The 22610-nt window shown below is 45.7% G+C and overlaps 1 protein-coding gene across 1 annotated transcript in view; it reads right to left on the reverse strand.

Moving 5' to 3' along the window:
- IQGAP1 (IQ motif containing GTPase activating protein 1) overlaps window positions 1-22610 on the reverse strand; it is a 127832-nt gene that overhangs the window by 47115 nt on the left and 58107 nt on the right. Inside the window, exons 3-10 of the mRNA XM_066592693.1 lie at window positions 15542-15698; window positions 14610-14687; window positions 14447-14523; window positions 10005-10072; window positions 8888-9001; window positions 3773-3951; window positions 2288-2378; window positions 747-910 (exon numbers count right to left, since the gene is read on the reverse strand). Of these exons, the coding sequence (XP_066448790.1) occupies window positions 747-910; window positions 2288-2378; window positions 3773-3951; window positions 8888-9001; window positions 10005-10072; window positions 14447-14523; window positions 14610-14687; window positions 15542-15698 (928 nt within the window). The remainder of the gene's footprint in view (window positions 1-746; window positions 911-2287; window positions 2379-3772; window positions 3952-8887; window positions 9002-10004; window positions 10073-14446; window positions 14524-14609; window positions 14688-15541; window positions 15699-22610) is intronic.

Raw genomic sequence — 22610 nt, forward strand, 5'->3', positions numbered from 1 at the left:
TACCAACTGGCTTCCAAAGCCAGCCAGAGCAGAGCAAGAGGTGAAGTAAACACAAATTTGGCAGGAAAGCTCTCAACTAAGCTGGGGTTATATTGGCAGTTCAGTGCTAATGATCATGCATTTCGTAGGGGTTTCCATATTTTTGTCCACCCCTATAGGTGACATAAGGAAAAAAAGGAAATGTAAACAGTCCAGCTAGTCTGAACCACCTTATAAATTGGCGGTATTCAAATGATGCTTTCATTACATCTATATAAAGACAGAAATACTTATCTACTCATCTAATATAAAAAAAAACCTACAGGCTTTTTCTTGCCCCACACTTTGCCCCCTTTGTGTGACCTTTGGTGGATGATTTTGGGGTCATTAGATTTGTAACATCCTCACCACCGCCGTGAAATCATAAAATGTGAGTTTGATACATTGAGTGATCTGTCGGGCCAGGGCAAAGTTCCTATGTTAAGTCTAGCGGCGCTGTTGTGCTTCCGCCAACAGCCCCACTAGGGAGAGTCAAAGCTCCTTCACACTGGCAAGGGCGAGATCGGGCCGTGATTCACAGACTGATATCACTGCTGCTGCAGGCCCCATTGAGAACGATGGGCGATATCGCAAAAAAGGACATGCTGCTGTTCCTTGCAAAGCATCGTTACGCAGCGTCATGCAGGGAAAGATCGCAAACGTGAATGAAGCCATTTTATGTTCACGTAGCGAACATCGTGTCAATCTAGTATTATGAAACAACTCACCTCCAATTTCTGCTGCTTATCACTCTGCAGCTGACTAAAGTACCATTCAGAGTTGTCTCTCTGCAAGGCTCTCAGTCCAAGTGCTTGGTTAGTTAGAGCCTCCATCAACACTGGTGGGCTGCCTTTCTCCAGAGCTTGGTCAACCCGCTCTATGGCTGCTTGTACTAAACCAAAGAGAAGCAGTAGGGTCATGGAGAAATACAATTTATATAGGCACATGCTACAGCAGATCCCATCAGAAGGTTGCATTTTACCCATCTAATAATATTATCTTTGCCCGATATCTGACAGCCGCCCACAAAACCCCCAGCTATATTAAAATATCATGCGTACCATTGTGGAAATTGGGACTGCAGCTGTCTAACAAATCATGGTTTACACAACAGTTATTGTTTCACATACATCATCGTTTTTGTTTTGAGGTGAGAGTAAAGGCTGATTTAGACACCACAATTTTTGCTCAAAAATCACTCAAAGCCGTCTTTTGAGCGATAATCGTTGTGTCTAACTGCACTGACATTGTGCAGACGTTAAGCATGCTGAAAGATCAGCGATCCGTTATCAGAAATTCACAGCAGGATACAGCCGATACTATTGTTTCAGCTGTATCCCGCTCCCTGACCACAGGCGTGGTGTGAAGAACACAGCTGTCCAGCTCCCGCTATATAACAGCCGGGCACTCCGAGCGGGGGAACAGCTGGATGCAGAAGACAAGCGGCCCCGCTTGTCTTCTGCTTCCCCCGCTCGGAGCGGCCGGCTGTATACCAGTCAGGCGCTCCGAGCAGCGAACAGCTGGATGCAGAAGATGCAGCTGTTTGAGCAATCACCTTGCACTGTAAAAAAAAAAAAAGCACACAACGATTATCGCTTCAAAAAAAAAAGATTTTTTGAGCAATAATCGTTGTGTCTAAAGCAGGCTTTACTATAGATAAAATGTGTTTCATGGCTGATAATAGTATCTGTTTGGCATGCTGCCAGCTATGTACAGGAAGTCTCCTGATTGCACGACAGTCTAAACTAAAGCTAGCCACAAGTAAGGCTAGGCTCACAGAACTGTAGGTTTACCGAGTACTACGTGGGCTCTGTACGCTCGTGTGATATGCAGCAACTTGTAGGCAATCAATTACATTGCCTTACGCAGTATTGCTCACATTAGCATGTCAGAATTGCGTAATACGCGAGTGCAAAAATAGAACGCAGCAGGTTCTATTTTACTGCTTATATATGCAAGATAGAGCCCATTGTTCTCTATGAGCACGTGCATACACGTGCCCAAGCACAAGTACATTGCATATGGGCGGCAGGTATATGTCATCGCTAAGCAATGGCGCAAAACAGCCCCCTCCAAAAAAAAAAAAACACAACAAAAACTAGTGTACTGCGCATGACAGCGTGCGTATGTGGTCATGTGCAGTGCAATTTCGCCACTATACGCGGCAGTAAGCAGGGTCACAGCTGCAAAAACGCTGTAAGACCCTGCGGGACACCCGCAGCGTTTTATGCTTACAATTGTGTGAGCCCGGCCTAAATCAGATACTTACAATTGACTTTGTTGACATTGCCTTGTATTTCAGCCTGGGTGAGCAGCTCCTCGTACACATCCCGCTCTGCACCCTCTTTCTCTGAAGTTATCTGACACAAAGAAAGCAGGGAATGGAAATTAATATTGAACACTTGTTACAAAATTAGCAACATAAATATTGCCAACCAACAGGCACGCAAAGGACAAGGGCTTCATTAAACTTATCTTTGTTAGCGAGTGTGGTCAAAAGATGGCAACAAATTATCCCTTTTGTGTTCGTTCATTACAATTGTGTTCCCTTGACTATACAGGGGAGAGCAGCCACAAATAATCTGATTTAATAGCGCTATATTAAAGGAAATGGAAAGAAAGAACAAATTCCTGCGCTCAGGGTAACCTCAGGAGAGAACAGGAGAGTTTTATTGAGCAGGATAAAGTAGTGAAACGCGTTTCGGAGCTCTCACGGCTCCTCTCTCAAGCACAATACGACCTGTCCGACGCTGCTCCTGTGTGCAGGGGTGAAGCTGGAGTGGCCCATTATAGTTCCAGAGATAACAGATGGAATTCTACCGCGGATTTCCGCAGCCTGGAAATAAATCGTGGCATGTTCTATTTGCTGCGGATTTACGCTGCGGAAGGTCTCCATTAATAGAGCATTAAAGGGGTTTTGTCATTAAAAAAAATTATCTAAACTTACCTATTCCTTGCCTGTCTGTCTCCTTATCACATCTTCTCCTGGTTGAGCTTCTCCTGTGCCCCAGGTCAGCTCACTGCAGGCTGGGCCCAGCTTGTTATGAAGGCTGCTTATCACAAACTCCTTCCTGCCGGGTCAGTGAAGGTCACATCCCTGTGCTGTAGCTTCACTGCCTAGGAAGGAATTGTAATCTATTTCAGAGATAGCTCGCATGAGCAATCTCTGAAGAAGATAGGCAGTCCTCCTGCTGACCTGTGACATAATGTACATTGGCAGAATGTATGTAACCTCACAGGAAGGAGCAGAATCAGGCAAGTGGAGGTAAAGTGAAACCCTGGACTGCAGGAGACAGGAGAAGATAAGGGGGGTGAAGATCTGGTAAGTAGACTGATGGGGGAGGAATAGATAAGTAGAGCATTTTTCTTTTTTAGTGACAGAACCTCTTTAATGGAGACCGTGGAATTCCGTGATCACCAGCAAGCACTTTTTGTTTTTAATCACGGTACTCGTGGGCATGAGCCCTTAACTTTACATTTAATGCGTTAGGATATCTTAAGTGCAATGTACTACAATGCTGTAAATGGAGTTATCATGGTAATGATGGCTACATCTGTATGCAATATATATACTACACACTATATACCAGGCAAATACAAATAAAAGTAATCTGTGCAAAATGAAATATCTTGGCAGTCATGCGGTCTAGTGCGCTGACGTAGACAACTGAATTTTGGATTTGCTCTACACTTCTGGAAGGATTGTGATGTGGAAGTTTATAGGCTGGCATGACTTGTATAAATAATGACTCACCCGTTTCTTGGCATTCTCCATTTTATGATGCTTTGCTTGGTAAAGAGTGTTTTGATAAACAGCGGAAAGGGGCTCATTAAGATTTACTAACATGGCATTTGGATTCTTCAGTGCGGTGAAAGTTTCTGCAGGAACTCCCCGGTCTACTGCGTCATTGATGGCAATTACAGCTGCATGCACTGCAAAATACCAGAGAGATTACACAAAACTTCAATATCCGTTCTTCAAAATTGATTTGCTCCAGCCAAGCAATGCAAATCTTGGCCGGTCAGGCAACAACATGAGTGAGTGGTACAAAGTAAATAGGCAAACTTCTGGCTGCACAATCCCACACGCATCATATGTACAACTACATTAATTCTCCCTTAGCAGACAGGGTCTACGACTTATCACAGCAAGCCGCAATCCTAAAGGCCACCTAGAGGGGGATAAAGGCTTCAATGGGGCATCTGAGGCTAGTAGAGGCACTGGGGATATTTGTGGCAGGCTCTCTTATATAGTACGGGCTCTGTGTGATATTTTTCCATCGAATCCCATGATCTGGTCATTATTGTATAAAAAGTACCAAAAAACTATCACAAGATTCAAATATGTTAGTTGGCAGATGACTGACCACCCCTGTCCTAAGACATTGGATTTCTGGCATTCAATGGAAGTACATTTACAGTTATAAGTAATATAATAAATATAGTATTTTTTTTTACTATAACTGAATTAAAAGATTTTTTCAGGCCTTGAATATTTATCACCTATCATCATTATCTAATTACTGGGGGTCAGCCGCTCAACTCCCTTGCTGATCAGTTGTTTGAAAAGGACATGGCCTCTTTACAGCATACCGGGGTAGAGCACCGTACATTTCACAGTGGTTGTGCCTGGTACAACAGCTCAACAACATTCACTAGAATGGGCTGTTGAAAGCTCAAGTGACGAATGAACTTGAAGACGCTGGCCCCGGAGGAAAAGAGGCGCCGGCGCTGGCCCCCGAGGAAAAGAGGTGCTCACCCAAGCGCTGCAGCCTCTTCAAACAGTTGACTGGCAGACGTCCACTGATGGGATATTGTTGATCTATCCTGAGGATAGGTCATCAATATTTTATAGTCTTGGAAAATACCTTTGAGAAAACATTTCAATAATTAAAAAATGATGCTAGCATGAAAGAATAATATCATGGAGGACCCACTACAGGAAATGTCAAAACTTGTCCAAGTGTTGATATTACGTCTTACAAGGCACATTAACAATGGTGTTTTGAAGTTTATGTATTGTCTGTGCTCTCGCTTAATCTCCTGCAAACAATCAAATATATTTTTATACATTATGAAGCCCTTAAAGGCCCATTGTGTTGGAAAGCTCTAGTCGTTATCAAGTCCAGTAATCACTTCTCGACTGCTACAGTAGATGAATTTAATAGGGAGACTATGGCAACTTGCCCAATGTGCCCAAAGAGTCATTTGTACACTAAATACTGATAATTACCTCCAGGAAATGGCTTCTAACTAGATGAAAGCAAGAGGTCTGGGAACTGAAGCCCTTGAAAAGAGACATTTCACAAACATCAGAGCCCTCAGAACCTTCCAAGCAGAACGGTACAGCAGCTATTAAGCCTTCTTGCAGCTCATGGTGGGTTGCACAATAGAAACAGATGTAATATGCATTAAAGGGACCCTCAATGCCCCCCTTACTAAGGCTCATTCCCCTCAGTATCCATGTGGTAATTATGTGATCATTTTCTTTCTCTCACTCGTAGTTTAGAAAGTTATACTTTATTATCATTCAGTTTTTGCACTAATAGTAAACAGCTCTCCTTGCATGGACCTCCCGATAATCCTGTTACAGACTTCTGTTATATACAGCAGCCAATCAGAGTATGGAGAGCTGCAACGGGGAAAGGAGAGTAGCAGCCTGAGCCAACGACGAGAAGGAAGTGCGTCTCCCCGAGCCAACGACGAGAAGGAGGTGCGTCTCCCCGAGCCAACGACGAGAAGGAGGTGCGTCTCCCCGAGCCAACGACGAGAAGGAGGTGTGTCTCCCCGAGCCAACGACGAGAAGGAGGTGCGTCTCCCCGAGCCATCGACGAGAAGGAAATGCGTCTCCCCGAGCCAACGACGAGAAGGAAGTGCGTCTCCCCGAGCCAACGACGAGAAGGAAGTGCGTCTCCCCGAGCCAACGACGAGAAGGAGGTGCGTCTCCCCGAGCCAACGACGAGAAGGAGGTGCGTCTCCCCGAGCCAACAACGAGAAGGAGGTGCGTCTCCCCGAGCCAACGACGAGAAGGAGGTGCGTCTCCCCGAGCCAATGACGAGAAGGAGGTGCGCCTCCCCGAGCCAACGACGAGAAGGAGGTGTGCTTCCCCGAGCCAACGACGAGAAGAAAGTGCGTCTCCCTGAGCCAACGACGAGAAGGAGGTGCGTCTCCCCGAGCCAATGACCAGAAGGAGGTGCGTCTCCCTGGGCCAACGACGAGAAGGAGGTGCGTCTCCCCGAGCCAACGATGAGAAGGAGGTACGTCTCCCCGAGCCAACGAGGAGAAGGAGGTGCGTCTCCCCGAGCCAACGACGAGAAGGAGGTGCGTCTCCCCGAGCCAACGACGAGAAGGAGGTGCGTCTCCCCGAGCCAACGACGAGAAGGAGGTGCGTCTCCCCGAGCCAACGACGAGAAGGAGGTGCGCCTCCCCGAGCCAACGACGAGAAGGAGGTGCGCCTCCCCGAGCCAACGACGAGAAGGAGGTGCGCCTCCCCGAGCCAACGACAAGAAGGAGGTGCGTCTCCCCGAGCCAACGACGAGAAGGAGGTGCGTCTCCCCGAGCCAACGACGAGAAGGAGGTGCGTCTCCCCGAGCCAATGACGAGAAGGAGGTGCGTCTCCCCGAGCCAACGACGAGAAGGAAGTGCGTCTCCCCAAGCCAACGACGAGAAGGAAGTGCGTCTCCCCGAGCCAAGGACGAGAAGGAAGTGCGTCTCCCCGAGCCAAGGACGAGAAGGAAGTGCGTCTCCCCGAGCCAATGACGAGAAGGAAGTGCGTCTCCTCGAGCCAACGACGAGAAGGAAATGCGTCTCCCCGAGCCAACGACGAGAAGGAGGTGCGTCTCCCCGAGCAAACGACGAGAAGGAGGTGCGTCTCCCCGAGCAAACGATGAGAAGGAGGTGAGTCTCCCCGAGCAAACGATGAGAAGGAGGTGCGCCTCCCTGAGCCAACGACGAGAAGGAGGTGAGTCTCCCCGAGCAAACGATGAGAAGGAGGTGCGCCTCCCTGAGCCAGCGACGAGAAGGAGGTGCGCCTCCCTGAGCCAACGATGAGAAGGAGGTGCGCCTCCCTGAGCCAACGACGAGAAGGAGGTGCGTCTCCCTGCGCTCAGATAAACAATTTTCAATGCCAGCTGTCCCGTGTAAACACAAGCCTGACCGGGCACAGAGCGAGGAGTCACTCAGTAGTCTCTAGTCGCTTTGTTTCAGCTAACTGAAATGAAGAGTCTAGTGAGAGTGTCATTTTTGAAAGACTGTCTGTTCACAGTGAATTGAGGCAGGTGGGCGGAAGAGATCTCTGGTGCACTCCGCCGCCATTTACTGAACTTACTCTTGTATGAAACAATGGAGTAATAAAAGCAACTCTAAGAGCTCAACGTATCACTGTCCCATCTTTAAACAACCCCGGCAGCATAACGGAGGACACTGTAATTTGGAAGAGGACTTCTCTCAAATATCTTAACCAGGCAGTCCTAGAAAGTGACACACTCTGAATAGCACCCATGCACCCTGAAATAGTCCAGTCTGTAGGAAGCAATAATGGAAGTCAGAAATAAACTTTTCACAACAATTATTAAGATGTGAATGTTGTATGGGTGACTGAAGAGCGAATGACAACGACAGTCTTCCTGTGTGAACACGGCCACAAACAGAATGAAGAGTGATACATTTGTTCCCTAGTCATTAGTTGGTTACTTTCAAAAAAATAGTTGCTGGTTAGAGATGAGCGAGCACCCAAACGCTCCGCGTTATTCGAGTTAAGCTTTTCGTAAAGTTCGAGAGCTCTACTCGAGTAACGAACCCCATTGACTACAATGGGAGACTCGAGCATTTTTGTATGTGGGACGCCGGGTGCCAAGGTTTTATTTGTTCTTCTAGGTAGGTTCGTTCGTTCATCCGTCCGTGTGTGTGTCTGTCTCTCTCTCTCTCTCTCTCTCGCTCAACTCTATTGCTGGTTAATCAAAAAGTCACCTGGGGTTAAGTCACAGCTGTTGGTATTTGAACAACTCGTGAATGAATTTACATGGAAAGTCCTCCTATGAAAGATATCTTGGCAAATAAACAAAGCGCTCCATGTAAAAGCTTTCAAACAACTGTCATTCGTACGTTTCAGTGACTTTCTGATATATACGCAGCAGCCTGGACCACCATCGGCAAGAGGGGAGAGAGTTCAGGTCTGCTAAATTCCCTCCCCCTCGCCACCCCTTGATGGCTGCCGGCAAGGGGAGGGTGCGGGACTGGTCAGGAGCTCAGCAGAGCTAGTCGTGCTAAACGTCCTCTCTCTCCCTCCCCAGACTATAGGAGCTGTCGACAAGGGGAGGGGTAGGTACTTTAGCAACACGTGCCACTGCTAAACTCTCTCCCCCTTCCCTTTCCTGATGGCTCTCATAGGCTCCCATAAGAGTCTATGGGAACGGACGGCGTATTCCGGTAAAAGATTGGACAAGTATGCACTATCTTTACCAGCCGGCTGATTCTACTCAGCGGAAAATCGCCCATCTGAACAAATGCATTGGAATCCAATGCTTCAGATGGTGGAAATTTAAAATACTCGTGTGAAACTAGCCTTAGATTGATTGATTAACGTTCGCTTGTTTGAATGATAATCCTTCCGTCAAAGCACAGCAAAATACTAATGGGTTATCCTTTGGACTAGCCATTCATGTGTGATAGTCAGGAGTCCAACATCCAGGATCCTAGTCACACAGTACAATAAAGGGGCCAGGTACCAAACACTCTCAGAAGTCAGACTAACAGGCTTCTTCATTGGCAAAACAATAAAAAGACATTCATATAGGACAATTACTATCATATTTTAGCCCGTTCAGCAGAAGACCACTGCCCAAACCAATCCCTGCTATCCTGTACTCACATGCAGCTTCATCTACTGAGAGCTCACTGGCCAAGATTCCTCCAATCTTGCTGAACGCAGGCATCTGAATGCCATACTTCTCGAGCTCACTCTTCATGTAATCAATCTCTTCCGCTGTGAATACAGGAAAAAACATCAATACCAAATATTTACTAGTGTTAGGCCTCATGTCCACGGGCAAAATTGAAATGTGGAATCTGTGTGGATGATCCCCATTCAATATGCCCATATACATGCATTGGGCATCCGCAGGTAATGAAATACCTGCAGATGTCATTTTATCCCGGCATACGGATCGCATATGCAGGATAGAAAAATTGCAGCATGCTTCATATTTTCTGCAGTTTTCCCGCACAGACTGCTTCCATTGAAGTAAATAGAAGCTGTCTGCTCCGTGGCACAGACGCAGCTGACACTGCGTTCGTGCTGCAGAACCGGGGGAAAGCAGAATATTTTAAGGGGAAAAGCGCGGCGCATCTGCCGTGTAGAAGAAAGGAGATCCGGCCACGACGGAGGAGACCTGTGCTGCGTCCTTAATGGTGGATAATGTATTTTTTAGCCTCATGTCTGCGGGCACAGGTGGAATCCGCTGCGGGATTCTGCACTGGGAAACCGTGCGTGCCCGTGGACATGAGGCCTTCTACACAAATAAAAAAAAACATAATTTATACTAATACAAGGACAATTGCATAAAACTAAGAAAATTAATTCCACAACTGCTTAAATAGGCATCTCCTGGTAATAATTAAATGGTCTGCGTGACATTAAAACACAAGAACATTCCAAAAGTAATGCATCTTTACCAACATTACTGATAAAGATATTTTAGGGAAAATAAAGTAAAAACATAAAATACACATCGATTTGATTTATTTTTGCCCAATTAAGTATTTCAACATGAATTACAAACAGTATTGGTCGCAAGATAATACTGATGATGTCATGTCAGACTAGTAATCATCTAACAAAGCCTTTCATTAGTAATGGCCCCTTAATACAGTTTACTGTAACCGCTACTACAACAGTACTGCCATATTGTTAATGATCATATGCCGTCTCTCTGTCATATTATGTAGAGTTAATTTCTGCATAAACATGATGAAAAGGGAGTACTGACCTGTAAATTCTACTTTCCCATACAAGTCCTGGATCTGCGGGGCGAGGCCTAGCTTAAACAGGTACAAACTGAAAAAAAGAAGTCAATGAGACAATTGAGGTTTTAAGAAAGATCTTGCTTCTAGACAGCCTCCTCCAATGATGGTCCATCAAGTAGCAGCCATGGATTTATCCGATTCCTCTGATCCAATCCCAGTAAAATTATACGAAGCAGTAAAATAATGCTGTATGGAAGGAAAGGTATTGCCGGCTTAGCGGCCCCATACAGCCCGCCACCACCTGTTGGTGAACGGCTTCTGCTAATGACAACCACGGATAGAGAATCTCTTCAGATAAGCTTCACATGGAAAGTGGAAATAAAAACACCAAACAAACCGGTAATTAATAAACAATGACAATGTCTCGGAATCTCCAGCTAATGAGCGGTCAGCGTCTGAATTAATGAGCATGGAAACATGGTGCACAGTAGGGGTTTTAAAGACAAGCTGAGGCTTCAGTAAGGGGCCATTGAATGAAAGACTGGGCGATTATATTTAATATTCTAATGAAGTCTATTAGGGAGTTTACATGTAGGCAATTTCACCAAGAGGATCCCTCCCTAGTGGCTGTCAGCCTGCATATAGATATTTCTAATAAGTCTATACACAAGGAGCTCTCGCCAGCCCTATAGAGGAATCTTCAAAACACAAAGAAGTTCATTTTGAGCATCAGATATGGTTGGCATCTATCATTTTCTGGGTGGTCTCAATTACAGCCTGAGTGTGGAAGGTAAAGAACTTGTCTTTTTCGTGAAGTATTGGAGAATTGGAGACTGTCTTGAACTTACTTGTTCCAAAAAAAATCCACAGAAGGGATGGCGTTTCACTAGGATATGCCACCACTTTCCGATTGTGGGGGTCCAATTACAGGACTCACTCAAGTGCTGAGAATGATGGGGCAGAAGTGCTGATTTAGTGCTGTGGCCCCTCCAAGGTTTTTCCCTGCAAAGCATTGCTCCGGACTGCCCTGCTGTGAAGAAGACTGCAACAAGCCCCGAAGAAAGAGCGGCATGCACCTGAGACAGGTGTGCACAGTGTAACCATGTAGGTCTTATTCGGAAACACTGCAGCGTTTTAGAATAAAACAGAATATGAAGATTCATTCCAAATGGAGCTCCGAGTCATGAGAGCAGAGCTGCAACAGCTTCTCCCCGCCTGCGTCATCTTAAAGAGGTTGTCCCGCGCCGAAACGGGTTTGTTTTTTTTTCAACAGCCCCCCCGTTCGGCGCGAGACAACCCCGATGCAGGGGTTAAACAAGAACACCGGACAGCGCTTACCTGAATCCCCGTGCTCCGGTGACTTCTTACTTACCTGCTGAAGATGGCCACCGGGACCTTCTCCCTCGGTGGACCGCAGGGCTTCTGTGCGGTCCATTGCCGATTCCAGCCTCCTGATTGGCTGGAATCGGCACGTGACGGGGCGGAGCTACACGGAGCCCCATTGAGAAAAGAAGAAGACCGGACTACGCAAGCGCGTCTAATCTGGCGATTAGACGCTGAAAATTAGACGGCACCATGGAGACGAGGACGCTAGCAACGGAACAGGTAAGTGAAAAATTTCTGATAACTTCTGTATGGCTCATAATTAATGCACAATGTACATTACAAAGTGCATTAATATGGCCATACAGAAGTGTATAGACCCACTTTGTTTCGCGGGACAACCCCTTTAAGTAGCAGCTCTCTTCCTGCTTGTGTGTAGGGAACAGTGAGTCTGGCGGAGAGAGATTGGCGCAGCGTTGCCCTCGGGACTGGGAGCTCCATTTGGAGTTAATCTTCAGAATAACACATACATGGGCACACTGTATGTACCTGTCCCGGGTTCATGCTGCCCATTGTCCGGGTAGCATGGGCCTAGTGACAGCTTCCCTTTATCTGTATCTGACCAACTGGTGGAGTTCTTTTGGTTATTGCGTCACTAAATATTGTTAGTTTAGATGCAACGATTGAACGTAGACCAACTGGTTCTAAGCCTCTTACACTACAATCCTTATTGCAGCTTTTTTCCTAATCCTTTAGAAAATTACATAGAAACCTGCTTTTCCTGTGACAAAATTGCAAGCAGCCATCAACTGTCAAGTTTTGTAATCTTGTCAATGATTTGGTAGTGACAGATTCATGAAAATTTGCTATGTAACCCAGTCTACAAAGACTGGCTAATTTAAAAGACTGCCTTTCTCCACCATGTTGTACAGATGGAAGATTACTTTGTTCCACTTCTGGCTGTTTTGCTGCAGGAAGCAAACAGCGCCATACATTGTGCAGTAGCCTGGGTTGGTACTGCAGGCAGAGTCCTATTGAAGTGAATGGAACTCAACCCGGGCAACTGCACAACGTATAGAGCTTTCTGCAGAAAAACAGCTAGAAATGGGACAAGGATCATTGACTAAAGACCTCTTAGGATATCATCATTATGCTGAGCTGAAATATGAAAATCTTTTGGTCTCAACTTTCTTGTAAAACTATGGTATAATCTGCAACCAATTAGGTCTTATAGAAGGTCTTACCGCGAATACCACAATGATGGGCACATTTTAGACCACCAGGTTTATTTATCAGGTTCACTTCACCAACACCCAAGGATAAGGGGCAGCTAGGCAGTCATGTTATAGAATAGCTCAGAAGAGGAGGACTCTCGAGGCTGGATTTGTTAAGACCTCCATTTGAGCTATTCATTTCTTCTTCTGAAAAAAATTTGGGTGCTTGTATAAGGGCCCTTTTACACAAGCTGAAAAATTGTTCAGATTCCCAAGACCAGCGAGAACCTGAATGACTAGCATTCAGTCTAAATGCATGTATGACAAATGATAAGTTTGTCTGTCATTCGGTTAATGCAGGCATAAAAACTAAAAGAGGGATCAGCCCGTGTAAACTGGCAGTACTGGAGGTGGACAGCCAGAATGATCCCCGTCCCAGTCCGCCTCCATTTACTGAGTAATGATCGCTCCTTTGTGTAAAAGCACTGGAATGATCATTGCTGGGATGACCTGTCGGGCTGCTGCACCCAACAGGTCGTTGTCCTGTGTATAAGCACCCTAACAAGTCAGCACTCGCCTTCATATATCTATTCCATAACTAACAGCAATGGCTCCCAGCCTCTTAATATTAGACACTATACAGGCTAGTTACACAAGGACTTAAGAGTAAAGTCATTCCTTGTTACCCAACATTCAGATTCAAAGCATCATGGGAAAGGGATTCAACTTAAGTCAAGGCATTCAATCATGTCTAGGAGGGCACTTATTGCCAGACTGATTTAGGCTATCTACACCCGGACGAGCGCGATGAGAAACTCCGTCCGATATCGCGCTCAAGAACGTACGATTTACCCATGAACGCGAAGCAATTTTCAGGCAAAAATGCTTTGCAGCGCATCTGCGAAATTCCGATCCTGTTATGCCCGTTTCACGTGCGGTAGAGGATCAGGAGGGTTTCTCGTTGATTTTAATGGAAACCTTGCATTGCACTCGCATGCACATCGCATGGCATGTGAGAGCCATGCAATGCAATTAAGATCCCATTGAAATCAATGGGCGATGCGTTCCATGAACACAAAAAGATAGGGCTCATATTCGCACGAGATGTGTGCGTCTCGCAAAGCACAAATCTCGCGTGAGTTTCTCGGCCGTGTGAAAGCGGCCTTGCAGCACTGAGATATAATCTGATGTACAAAAAAGCTGCCACTCCTACTGATCACCTTGCAAAGACAAACAAGTCTAAGCAGGAACTACAAATAAGCCATATGCACTCAGGTTTCACCAGCAGCTGAGAGTCAATTCTTCATTTATCTTCCTAGTAATCTGAATACCTCCTTCAACCAGCAGCATAGTCATTGGATCGCACGCAACGATTATCGTTCCTTTTCGCTCGTTTTAACAATTTTTAAAAAGATAATCATCCCGTGTAAAAGGGCCTGAGCTCAGGCAATAGAGATCATGAGCAGGTTCTTCACGAGTACAATACGGACGTTATACAGTGACCAAACCATATACAACAATATTTCCTATTGCTATATTGCCTCTCCATACACTGCAGGCATCCTCTACGTCCTTTTACTGTACCACTGCCTTGCCAGCCTGATGTAAGAAGCTAGAAGTTGGCAATTCCGTATCTAAAGATTGGGGAAGGTGACAACGTTTCTACTCCATAGGAGCACATTTTGCAACAGAGAGCATAAGGACCTTTTTTCTTACCGATCAGCTTTTGGGGTTTATTGGAGTTTCTAGATTTTTGGATTTTAAGAATGGGGTTACAGACTATGCCCGTTACCTTCAAAAAATACCAAAAATGACAGAAACCCAACAGATGCCATTATTACTAATCTGAACAGAGCCTAATATTTCAACTCATGTTCACAGAAGTGCTATAATACGAATATATGTAACACTACAAAAAAACACTTTACCTTAAAGCATGAATGCAATATATACAGCGAGGCATGTTCTTCCTATCATAGATGTCTGTGGTCTCAGGGTAAAAAATCTGTAATAGTGTGAAGAGGAATATTTAGAAGGAAACAAGGAAAAGACACATCAGATAGCTGCATGAAGCTTTTTGGATAAAGCTACCTTTGGGAGGCCAATCTCTGTCATAGCATTGAGCCACTGAATAACATTGTCTGTATGTCTGAAGTGAAGACCGGTGGCCTAAAGGAAAAGATAGATAGATATGTGTTTAGTACCACAGCTTTAAGTAAAGGACAAAAAAAACAAGTTCTACAATGTGATTTCCCTCTCATGCCATACAGGAGGCTCCCGTGTTCAGCATCTTCCCTTATAAACCAGATCAGAAAGTCACTAACAAGCAGCGACTCTCTACTAGATGGACCAGATCCATTCAGCTGTTCATTTCAATAGTCGCACAAAATACTTACGTTTCTCCCAAAACAGCCGCTTGTAATGAAACAACCCATTTATGCAAAATTAAATACATCTATTGATTATTCCCATCTTACGGATAGCATTTCAAGGATACGCCGTCACTTTGGAGAATGAAAGGGGCACCGTGATGGCGTGGCACTGGATGCCCTTCCTTGCTCCTCTGCACAGTGATGCTCAGCCACTGCAGCACACATCCATTCAAGTGAATGGGGCCGACTGAAGCTCCCTGCACAGCTGAGTGGCTGGAAGTTCTGCTGGACAGGGAACGCTGTGCTACCCCAGTGCTGTTGTCCATTCATTTCCAGGATCAGTGGGGGTCCCAAAGATCAGACCACCCCCCACCCACTAGTGATTGCATATCCAATAAGAAGATAATTTCCCTTTAAGGCAATTAAGATATTATCTAATCTTTACTTTTTTCATAGGCCCAATGCAGTAAATTACAGACAATACGGTCCTTCTAGCAGTCATGTGATGCATATACGTCTGGGGAGTATGTCACAGAGCCATATACTCTGCCAGGAGCACACCATACAGCTCCTCCACACATATTAACCAAGAGACACATGGGTAAAAACCCCATCTACTGTGACAATGAACTTGTAATAGCAGCAGCTTACATTGTATCTGGTCTGCTCCCGATCATAGATTTTCTTCAGAGATACAACTTTTGGACTGAAGAAGTTTCCAAGTTTTGCCAGGTAAACTCCATTCCTGAGCCCTTCCTCGAGCTCCGTAGTGGGGGGCAGATCTTCCATTAGGCAGGCCTCCATCCACCTGTAATAAAAAGCCACAACAGATGAAGCACCATACCAAGAACTTTCTTACTAAGACAATGTATCAAAAAAGCCTCTTTTTTTGTATAAAATTCTTTATTTTATTTCTGTGCAACTTCAGGAGAGAAAAAAATCATCACTTGTATAGGTAATTCTCTGATACACAAGACGACTCCAAACCTTTCGAACAGCAATGCAAAATCTGTATGTGGGTTTTTCCAAACTCCACTCACATGCCTTGTACTGTACTTCTCGGCATTTTCAAAGCAAACATGTCCTTAAAGCGACCCTCTAGTCCCAGACAAACAGATGGCTGTACCCTGTCTCTGACTACCTGATGCACACCAGCAGTCCAAGACACTACATGGTGCACTGGCCGGCCTACAATGCCCACGTGGGCAGCACTGACTAATCAAAACAGCATGTAGTGTCATACTAGCGCACAGTGTGCACCAGGTAGTCAGAGAGGCGATGCCGCCATCTTTGTTTGCCCAGATCTGCCGGGTCACTTTAAGGTCTCGGTGCTATTACACCCAAAATGATGTACTCCATGTATGACAATCTTGGATCACAAGACCCAATACTGAGCATTTAACTGTAACCTAGACAACAACTTGCATATGTCTGCCATCAGGGGTGCCCGCAGCCTTTATACTGCTGAGGCGATGTGTGAAATGGCGCTCCCCTCCCCCAATCACAAAAAAACACTAATCTTACTGGAATTGAAAGCACCGATATACAAGATACCCATACCGATATATCTGAACCATTGGGGCTCACCAGAAGTGACAGAGTAATACTGCCCCCAGTAGTGTCCCTAATAGTAAGTGTCCCCGTTAGGGGCCACAGTAGTAATAGTGACCCTAAAAGTTGCACTAATAGTAATAATGATCCCTAAAGTGGCCCCAGTAGTAATACTATCCCCCTTTAGTGGACCCCGTATACAAAATAAATACCGGACAAGTGGCAACCCTAGCATCGCTGTCCCTCGGAGGTCCTGCAGACTGCTGCTTGAGGCAGCAGGCTTGGGCTGCCTCATGGTAGGGGTGTCCCTGTCTGCTATAGACAGCACTATTTGGCATAATTACTTATAGTGTTGAAAGAGCATTACTTTTCAAAGCATGAAATTGTCACTCATGTTCTTATTAGCACAGCCTGCTGAGCGCATTATACAATTCTCCCAAAACTGCATGGTATACGGTATATCTAAAGTAATGCATTTCAATATATTTAATGGGAAAAGGGGGGAAGAACCACAGGCACACAATACATTTGGATCCATCTGCTAAGAGACTTCCATGATAACAAAAAAAAAAAAATGAAAAAGCACCGTGGCATATACAGAAATAGGAACTAGTATACAGATCTAGAAAGAAAGAAAAAAATAAGTGTCCATTTGGTGTATGTTTGTTCCCACTCCCCCCCCCCCCCCCAAAAAAAAATAAAAAAAATCTACAGAAACATTACAGTATAGCCTTGTATAAAAATTGCTGACATCCAAACATATACATAAGATCTGATATGAGCAGTACAGATACCATAGCTGGAGAGATGCTGCTTTTATTTGCAGAGAGCAACATCTGGTAATAATATAGAAAACTATTATTATATTATTACTGCATACGGCTATTTCTGGTCCACAGGGGCCGGCACACGGGACAATGCAGATACAGAAGCAATGTGTAGATGTGCGAGTTCACAGTCTGATTCCATTTGTTACAATGAAGCCATGTGCCAGTAACCACTTCACAGAAGGACCATTCCAGCCTGATGAATAATTCTAGAACGTCACTGGTCACAAATGTCACCCAATATGATGCATCTGCTTCTGCAGACACTGGCAGCTCATATGAGTCAAGAGCAGAAAGGAGCGGACGTCTCTAACAGATTATTCATGGTCCAGTTCTCTTAAAGGGAAACTGTTGCTGACTTTTAGTCCTATAAACTGAGCTTATGGGGTGACAGTAGGTGACCCGCGCAGTCCGGGGATGTAAGTGTTATACATACCTCCCCAATTGTTCCCCCGATGTCAGTGCTGGAAGCCACCACTCAATGCATTGCGCAAAACGAAGTAGTCCGCCCCTTCCAATTTTATAATGGGTGGACTATTTATCAGTGCCGCTCAATGCATTGAGCTGGCTTCCAGCGCTCACACCGGGGCAGGTAAGTATAACATATTCCTGGATTCTGCGGGCCACCTACTTTCAGCCCATAAGCTTAGCTGATAAGGCTAAAAGTAGGTGACACAGTCATTTTAAGTTTTCCAAAAACCCTGCACATTGCCCTATAAGTGACACTGCTGCAGCCTGCACATCTGTCACTATAATGTGCTGCCCTCAGTGAGCAGAACGTTCCCTTCAGATGGAAGATACCCTGCTTCCACTTTTAAAGCGTATCAAACCTGGTGGGGTCAGAGCGGTTGGCCCCCACAGATCATACATTTATGGCACATCTTTGATAGGGAAGCACATTTATGGTGAGGCTCACACACAAATCTGCATCAAAATTTGTGTTACATGTACAGATTTCCTGCGAATTATGTATTTTGCATAGCCGCAGCACATACACACCAATCTCCCTATGCAAGGCATGGATTTTGATGCATGTTTGTAGCGGGTTTTTATACCTTGTGAGAGTCTGACTTTTAGTAAATTGGAATGAGGAGGACCGGGTCTTGTGTCAGTTTGAGCTAGACTGCACATTTGGTCTTCTTTGACTCTGATGGGTGTGTCAGCTGTTGCTGCACACCTAGGGGCAATTAGGGAGGGTGTTTAGTTCCCTTTTGGCCTGGGTTCTGTGCTGGTCAATTTCAGTGCAGTCTCCTTCTGCCGTGGAGCGAGGACCTCTCTGGATCTAGTTTCCGTGGTTCTTTTAGAACGTCTTCAGCTACATTCTGAGATTTATTCCTTCAGGTTTTGCTTTACTCTTATGGTGGTTTTTCCTTTGTCATTTATCAGTGTTAGTAAGTGGCACTGGCATGAGGGTTGGATGCGTCCTTCTGAGGGCGGGCCATCCACCAGGAGGCAGGAGTTGTTACCCTCTAGTTCCCCTTAGGGAAAGTTTCCCTCCTTAGGCCGCCTGCACACGAGCGGAAATCCCACCGCGGGATTTCCGCCGCTGAAAGTTTGCATAGGAGTGCATTAAAATACGCACTCCTATGCAGACGGCCGCGGTTTGGCCGCACGAAATCTCGCGCGGCAAACAAACCGCGGCATGTCCTAATTTTCTGCGGGGCACGCACTCACCAGGCCGCCGGCTCCGGTCTGCGCGGCAGCCGGCACATGAAAGAGCCGGGGCCGCCAGGCGTGGGTGAGTACGCGCTCGTCCCTGCAGGCGCTCGGGTCGGATCGCGCGGCGAAAATTCTCGCTGCCGGATCCGACCCGCTCGTCTGCAGGCGGCCTCAGTTTACTTTTTCCTCGTACTGCAGGGGGTTCTTGATAGTGTGGTGTGAACATTCCCAGAGAGAATATATTTTGGTTTGCAGTTATTGCATGCACGAAGCAGACGTGACATGGGGGACATGGGACCTTCGTTCTCTGGATTGATGGTGGTCTCAGTGGTGAAACCCCCGCTGATCAGCAAGTTATCGCTTATTCTGTGGATAGGGAGTAACTTACTATTCTGGTACAACTCTTAAACTTAACCAAACTATTTTAGGGAATCCTTGTACTGAGTGGAAACTTCCATGAGGCTTCAGTTCCAGAAAAAATGCATAGACATACCCCATCATTTCTCTGAATAATGTAGCAACATTCAGCTATTCGATAACTTGATGACTTACTTTATTCTTCTTATTATTCATAGACAATTCACCCAAGGGTGTTTTCCTGCCCAGCACTTCTGAAAAAGAGTGCAGAAAAACACATTTCCAGCAGATGTTGCTGTGGAAACCCGGCCAGTTGTGTAGACTGGGCCTCTGCCAAGAGCAGATTCTTGGTCTGAAGGGGGATGAGAGCACAGAGCTGCCTGCCATCTCAGGAATGGGAGACCGCCAAATCATTGAAATGGAAAAGCCATCTAATATTGGAGCATTTCTCACAGAAATGGACTGCTAGAATAGCACACAGCCTATTATTATGCTGGAAATGAGCATTAGCGGAGTCATTGTATCATAACTTATATATCCGTAACAAGGCTGGTATTGTTCATTGTATACAAACGCGGGCAGAAAAGGAACACAAGGGAAATATAGAAGATTTTGGAAACTATGACTGTTCCTAATATAACATACATACTTACATGATGAGTCATAGGGATGAGCCACAAGGCCTGATCTTATTTTATAGATAGACAATACACATGTATAAAGTGATATACACTAGGCTGACAAAAGTATTGGGACCCTCACGCATCCTGTGTGAAGGAGATATGCAAATCAGATGTATGAGTGTTAGATATAAAGAAGTGTAACACACAGGTATATCCCAGTACAGAAACCACCAGAATGCCACCAGGTATAGAGCTGACAATGGCGTGTGGTGGTAGGATGTCACCAACCAGTTTAGAACATTGCAGCGCTTTTGGACCTTTCAAAGTCCACTACTGGCAATGTTATTGTGAAATGGAAACCATCTGATCTGTAGTGCCGCCACAACCAGGAAGACCTCGTAAAATGACAGAACATGGACAATGAAGCTTTGTATGAGCTGTGAAGGCATCACACACATCGGTTGCCCTAATACTGGCTCAGGAGGTCTCATTGGCCATTGAAACATCCATTAGCACCAGAACCATCCGTAGCGAGCGGCATGCGAAGGGTCACAGTGGACGAGCGGCTACACACAAGTCCAACATCACAGCAGTGAATGCACAGAGGGCCCTGCGATGGGGCTTGGAGAATCATTCTTGGACTTCTAGTACACTGTCTCCTGATCAGATAGCCACACTAGTGTGCGGTCGTTGCATGGAGAGCGATTTCTATGTGACTGCATCGTCTCAACAGCAAGGTCTGGAGGAGATTTGGTTATGGTTTGAGGGTGTTTTTACCCGGAAGGACTAGGGCCATTGGTTATAGTGAAGTCCACCCTCAACACCAATGCACAGAGACGTTCTGGACAATGTGGCATCACCTAACCTGTGTCAATACTTTGGTTCGGCTCCATGTCTCGATCAACATGACCGAGCACCATGTCATACGGCACGCAGTGTTGAGGCTTGGTTTGAGGTGCAAAACGTCTGCAAATTACATTGGCCAGCCTAAAGTCCAGATCTCAATCCCATTCAGTGTCTTTGAGATGAACTAGAACACCATATCCGTGCACACCAAACAGGCCCATTATCCCCAGCAACACTATCTGAAGCTCTCCTCGAGGAATTGAGGCAAATCTCTCCACACATCTATCAGAATTTGGTGAAAAGCATGCCTAGAAAGGTTACTGAAGTCATTGAGGCCAAAAGGCAGTCCAACCCCATATTGAAAAATGAAAATAAAATAGAATTTTATCACCTTCTATGTATGTTCCAATGCTGCATCACTGGCACACATCTATGCACACTGTGCTGCTAGGACCTACCTACCTTGACCCTATTGGAAGCTGGGGGTGTGAGGGGCATTCCCCCTGTCAAACCCCTAGCTTCCGGTGGCGTCAAGATACACTAATACCGTTCCAATACTTCTGTCGACATAGTGTAGACTACAAATATCCAAATTAGATGATTGTTGTTGGAAAATAATACTTAGGCAGCTGACAGACAAGCTAATTATGCCTATATTTATACGTCCATAATACAGACGAGTGCCCTGACCACGGGTATCCTGACTCGAATTCCGAACGTCATCGATGCCTGCAGTCAGGCCGAGATACTAGTCTGTATTAAAGACGTATTTATGTGTCCATAATACGTTTGTGTGTCACCAACCTCAGGGAACTACTGTTTTTATAGATCCCTAATAAACTAGGCTTGCTTCTCCTACTGTACTCTGAAGTATCTACTTTTATTTCCACTCAACAGCTGTTTTCTACAATACCGTATATACCGGCGTATAAGATGACTTTTGAACCCCGAAAAATCTGCTCTGAAGTCGGGGGTCGTCTTATACGCCGGTAATACAAAAAAAAGGTGTCAAAAAAAACCATCATTACTCACCTCCCCCGGCATTCTGCGGCGCTGCTGCAGGCTGTCGCTCCCTCCTGGTCCCCGGCAGAGCATTGCTTTCTGGACGCAGGGCTTGAAATCCCTGCCTCCAGAAAGCTAATACTGTGATTGGCTAACACACGCTGTCAGCCAATCACAGCCATTCAATGACATCATTGAATGGCTGTGATTGACTGAAGGCACGTGTCTTTTAGCCAATCACAGCCATTCAATGATGTCATTGAATGGCTGTGATTGGCTGACGGCCCTGCGTCCAGAAAGCAATGCTCTGCCGGAGACCAGGAGAGAGCGACAGCCTGCAGCAGCGCCGCAGAACGCCGGGGAAGGTGAGTAATGATTTTTTTTTTTTTGGCTCCACTGTATTCCTGGCGTATAAGGTGACAGTTGGGGGGTCGTCTTATACGCCCCATCGCCTTATACGCCGGAATATACGGTAATTTTCCAATTCTATTGGGCTAAAAAAAAAAACACACGCACGAGGGCAGCAATGAAAAATACCCATCGTACCGCAGTGTGGAATAAAGAGCCCACATAACTGTTTTTGGTCTACATCTGCAGTGATACATTAGTGATTATGTCACAATGGAAGGCTTGCGGCCTTCTTATAAGGATTATACAGAACAGGAATATTCCATATACATTGTAGGTCCCAGGTTCCCTCATACAAATGATGGGGTGGTCACACAAGTGCACTACCACTGTATTCATCTCTATGGGACCGTCGGGGATCTGAGACTTACCAGTAGAAGTGTCTGGCAATAGACGGTAAGAATACCCTGTCAGACATCATCTGACACTGGAGCTGTACATGCTTCA

This window comes from Eleutherodactylus coqui, chromosome 2 (genome assembly GCF_035609145.1).
Source record: "Eleutherodactylus coqui strain aEleCoq1 chromosome 2, aEleCoq1.hap1, whole genome shotgun sequence".
Lineage (NCBI taxonomy): Eukaryota > Metazoa > Chordata > Amphibia > Anura > Eleutherodactylidae > Eleutherodactylus > Eleutherodactylus coqui.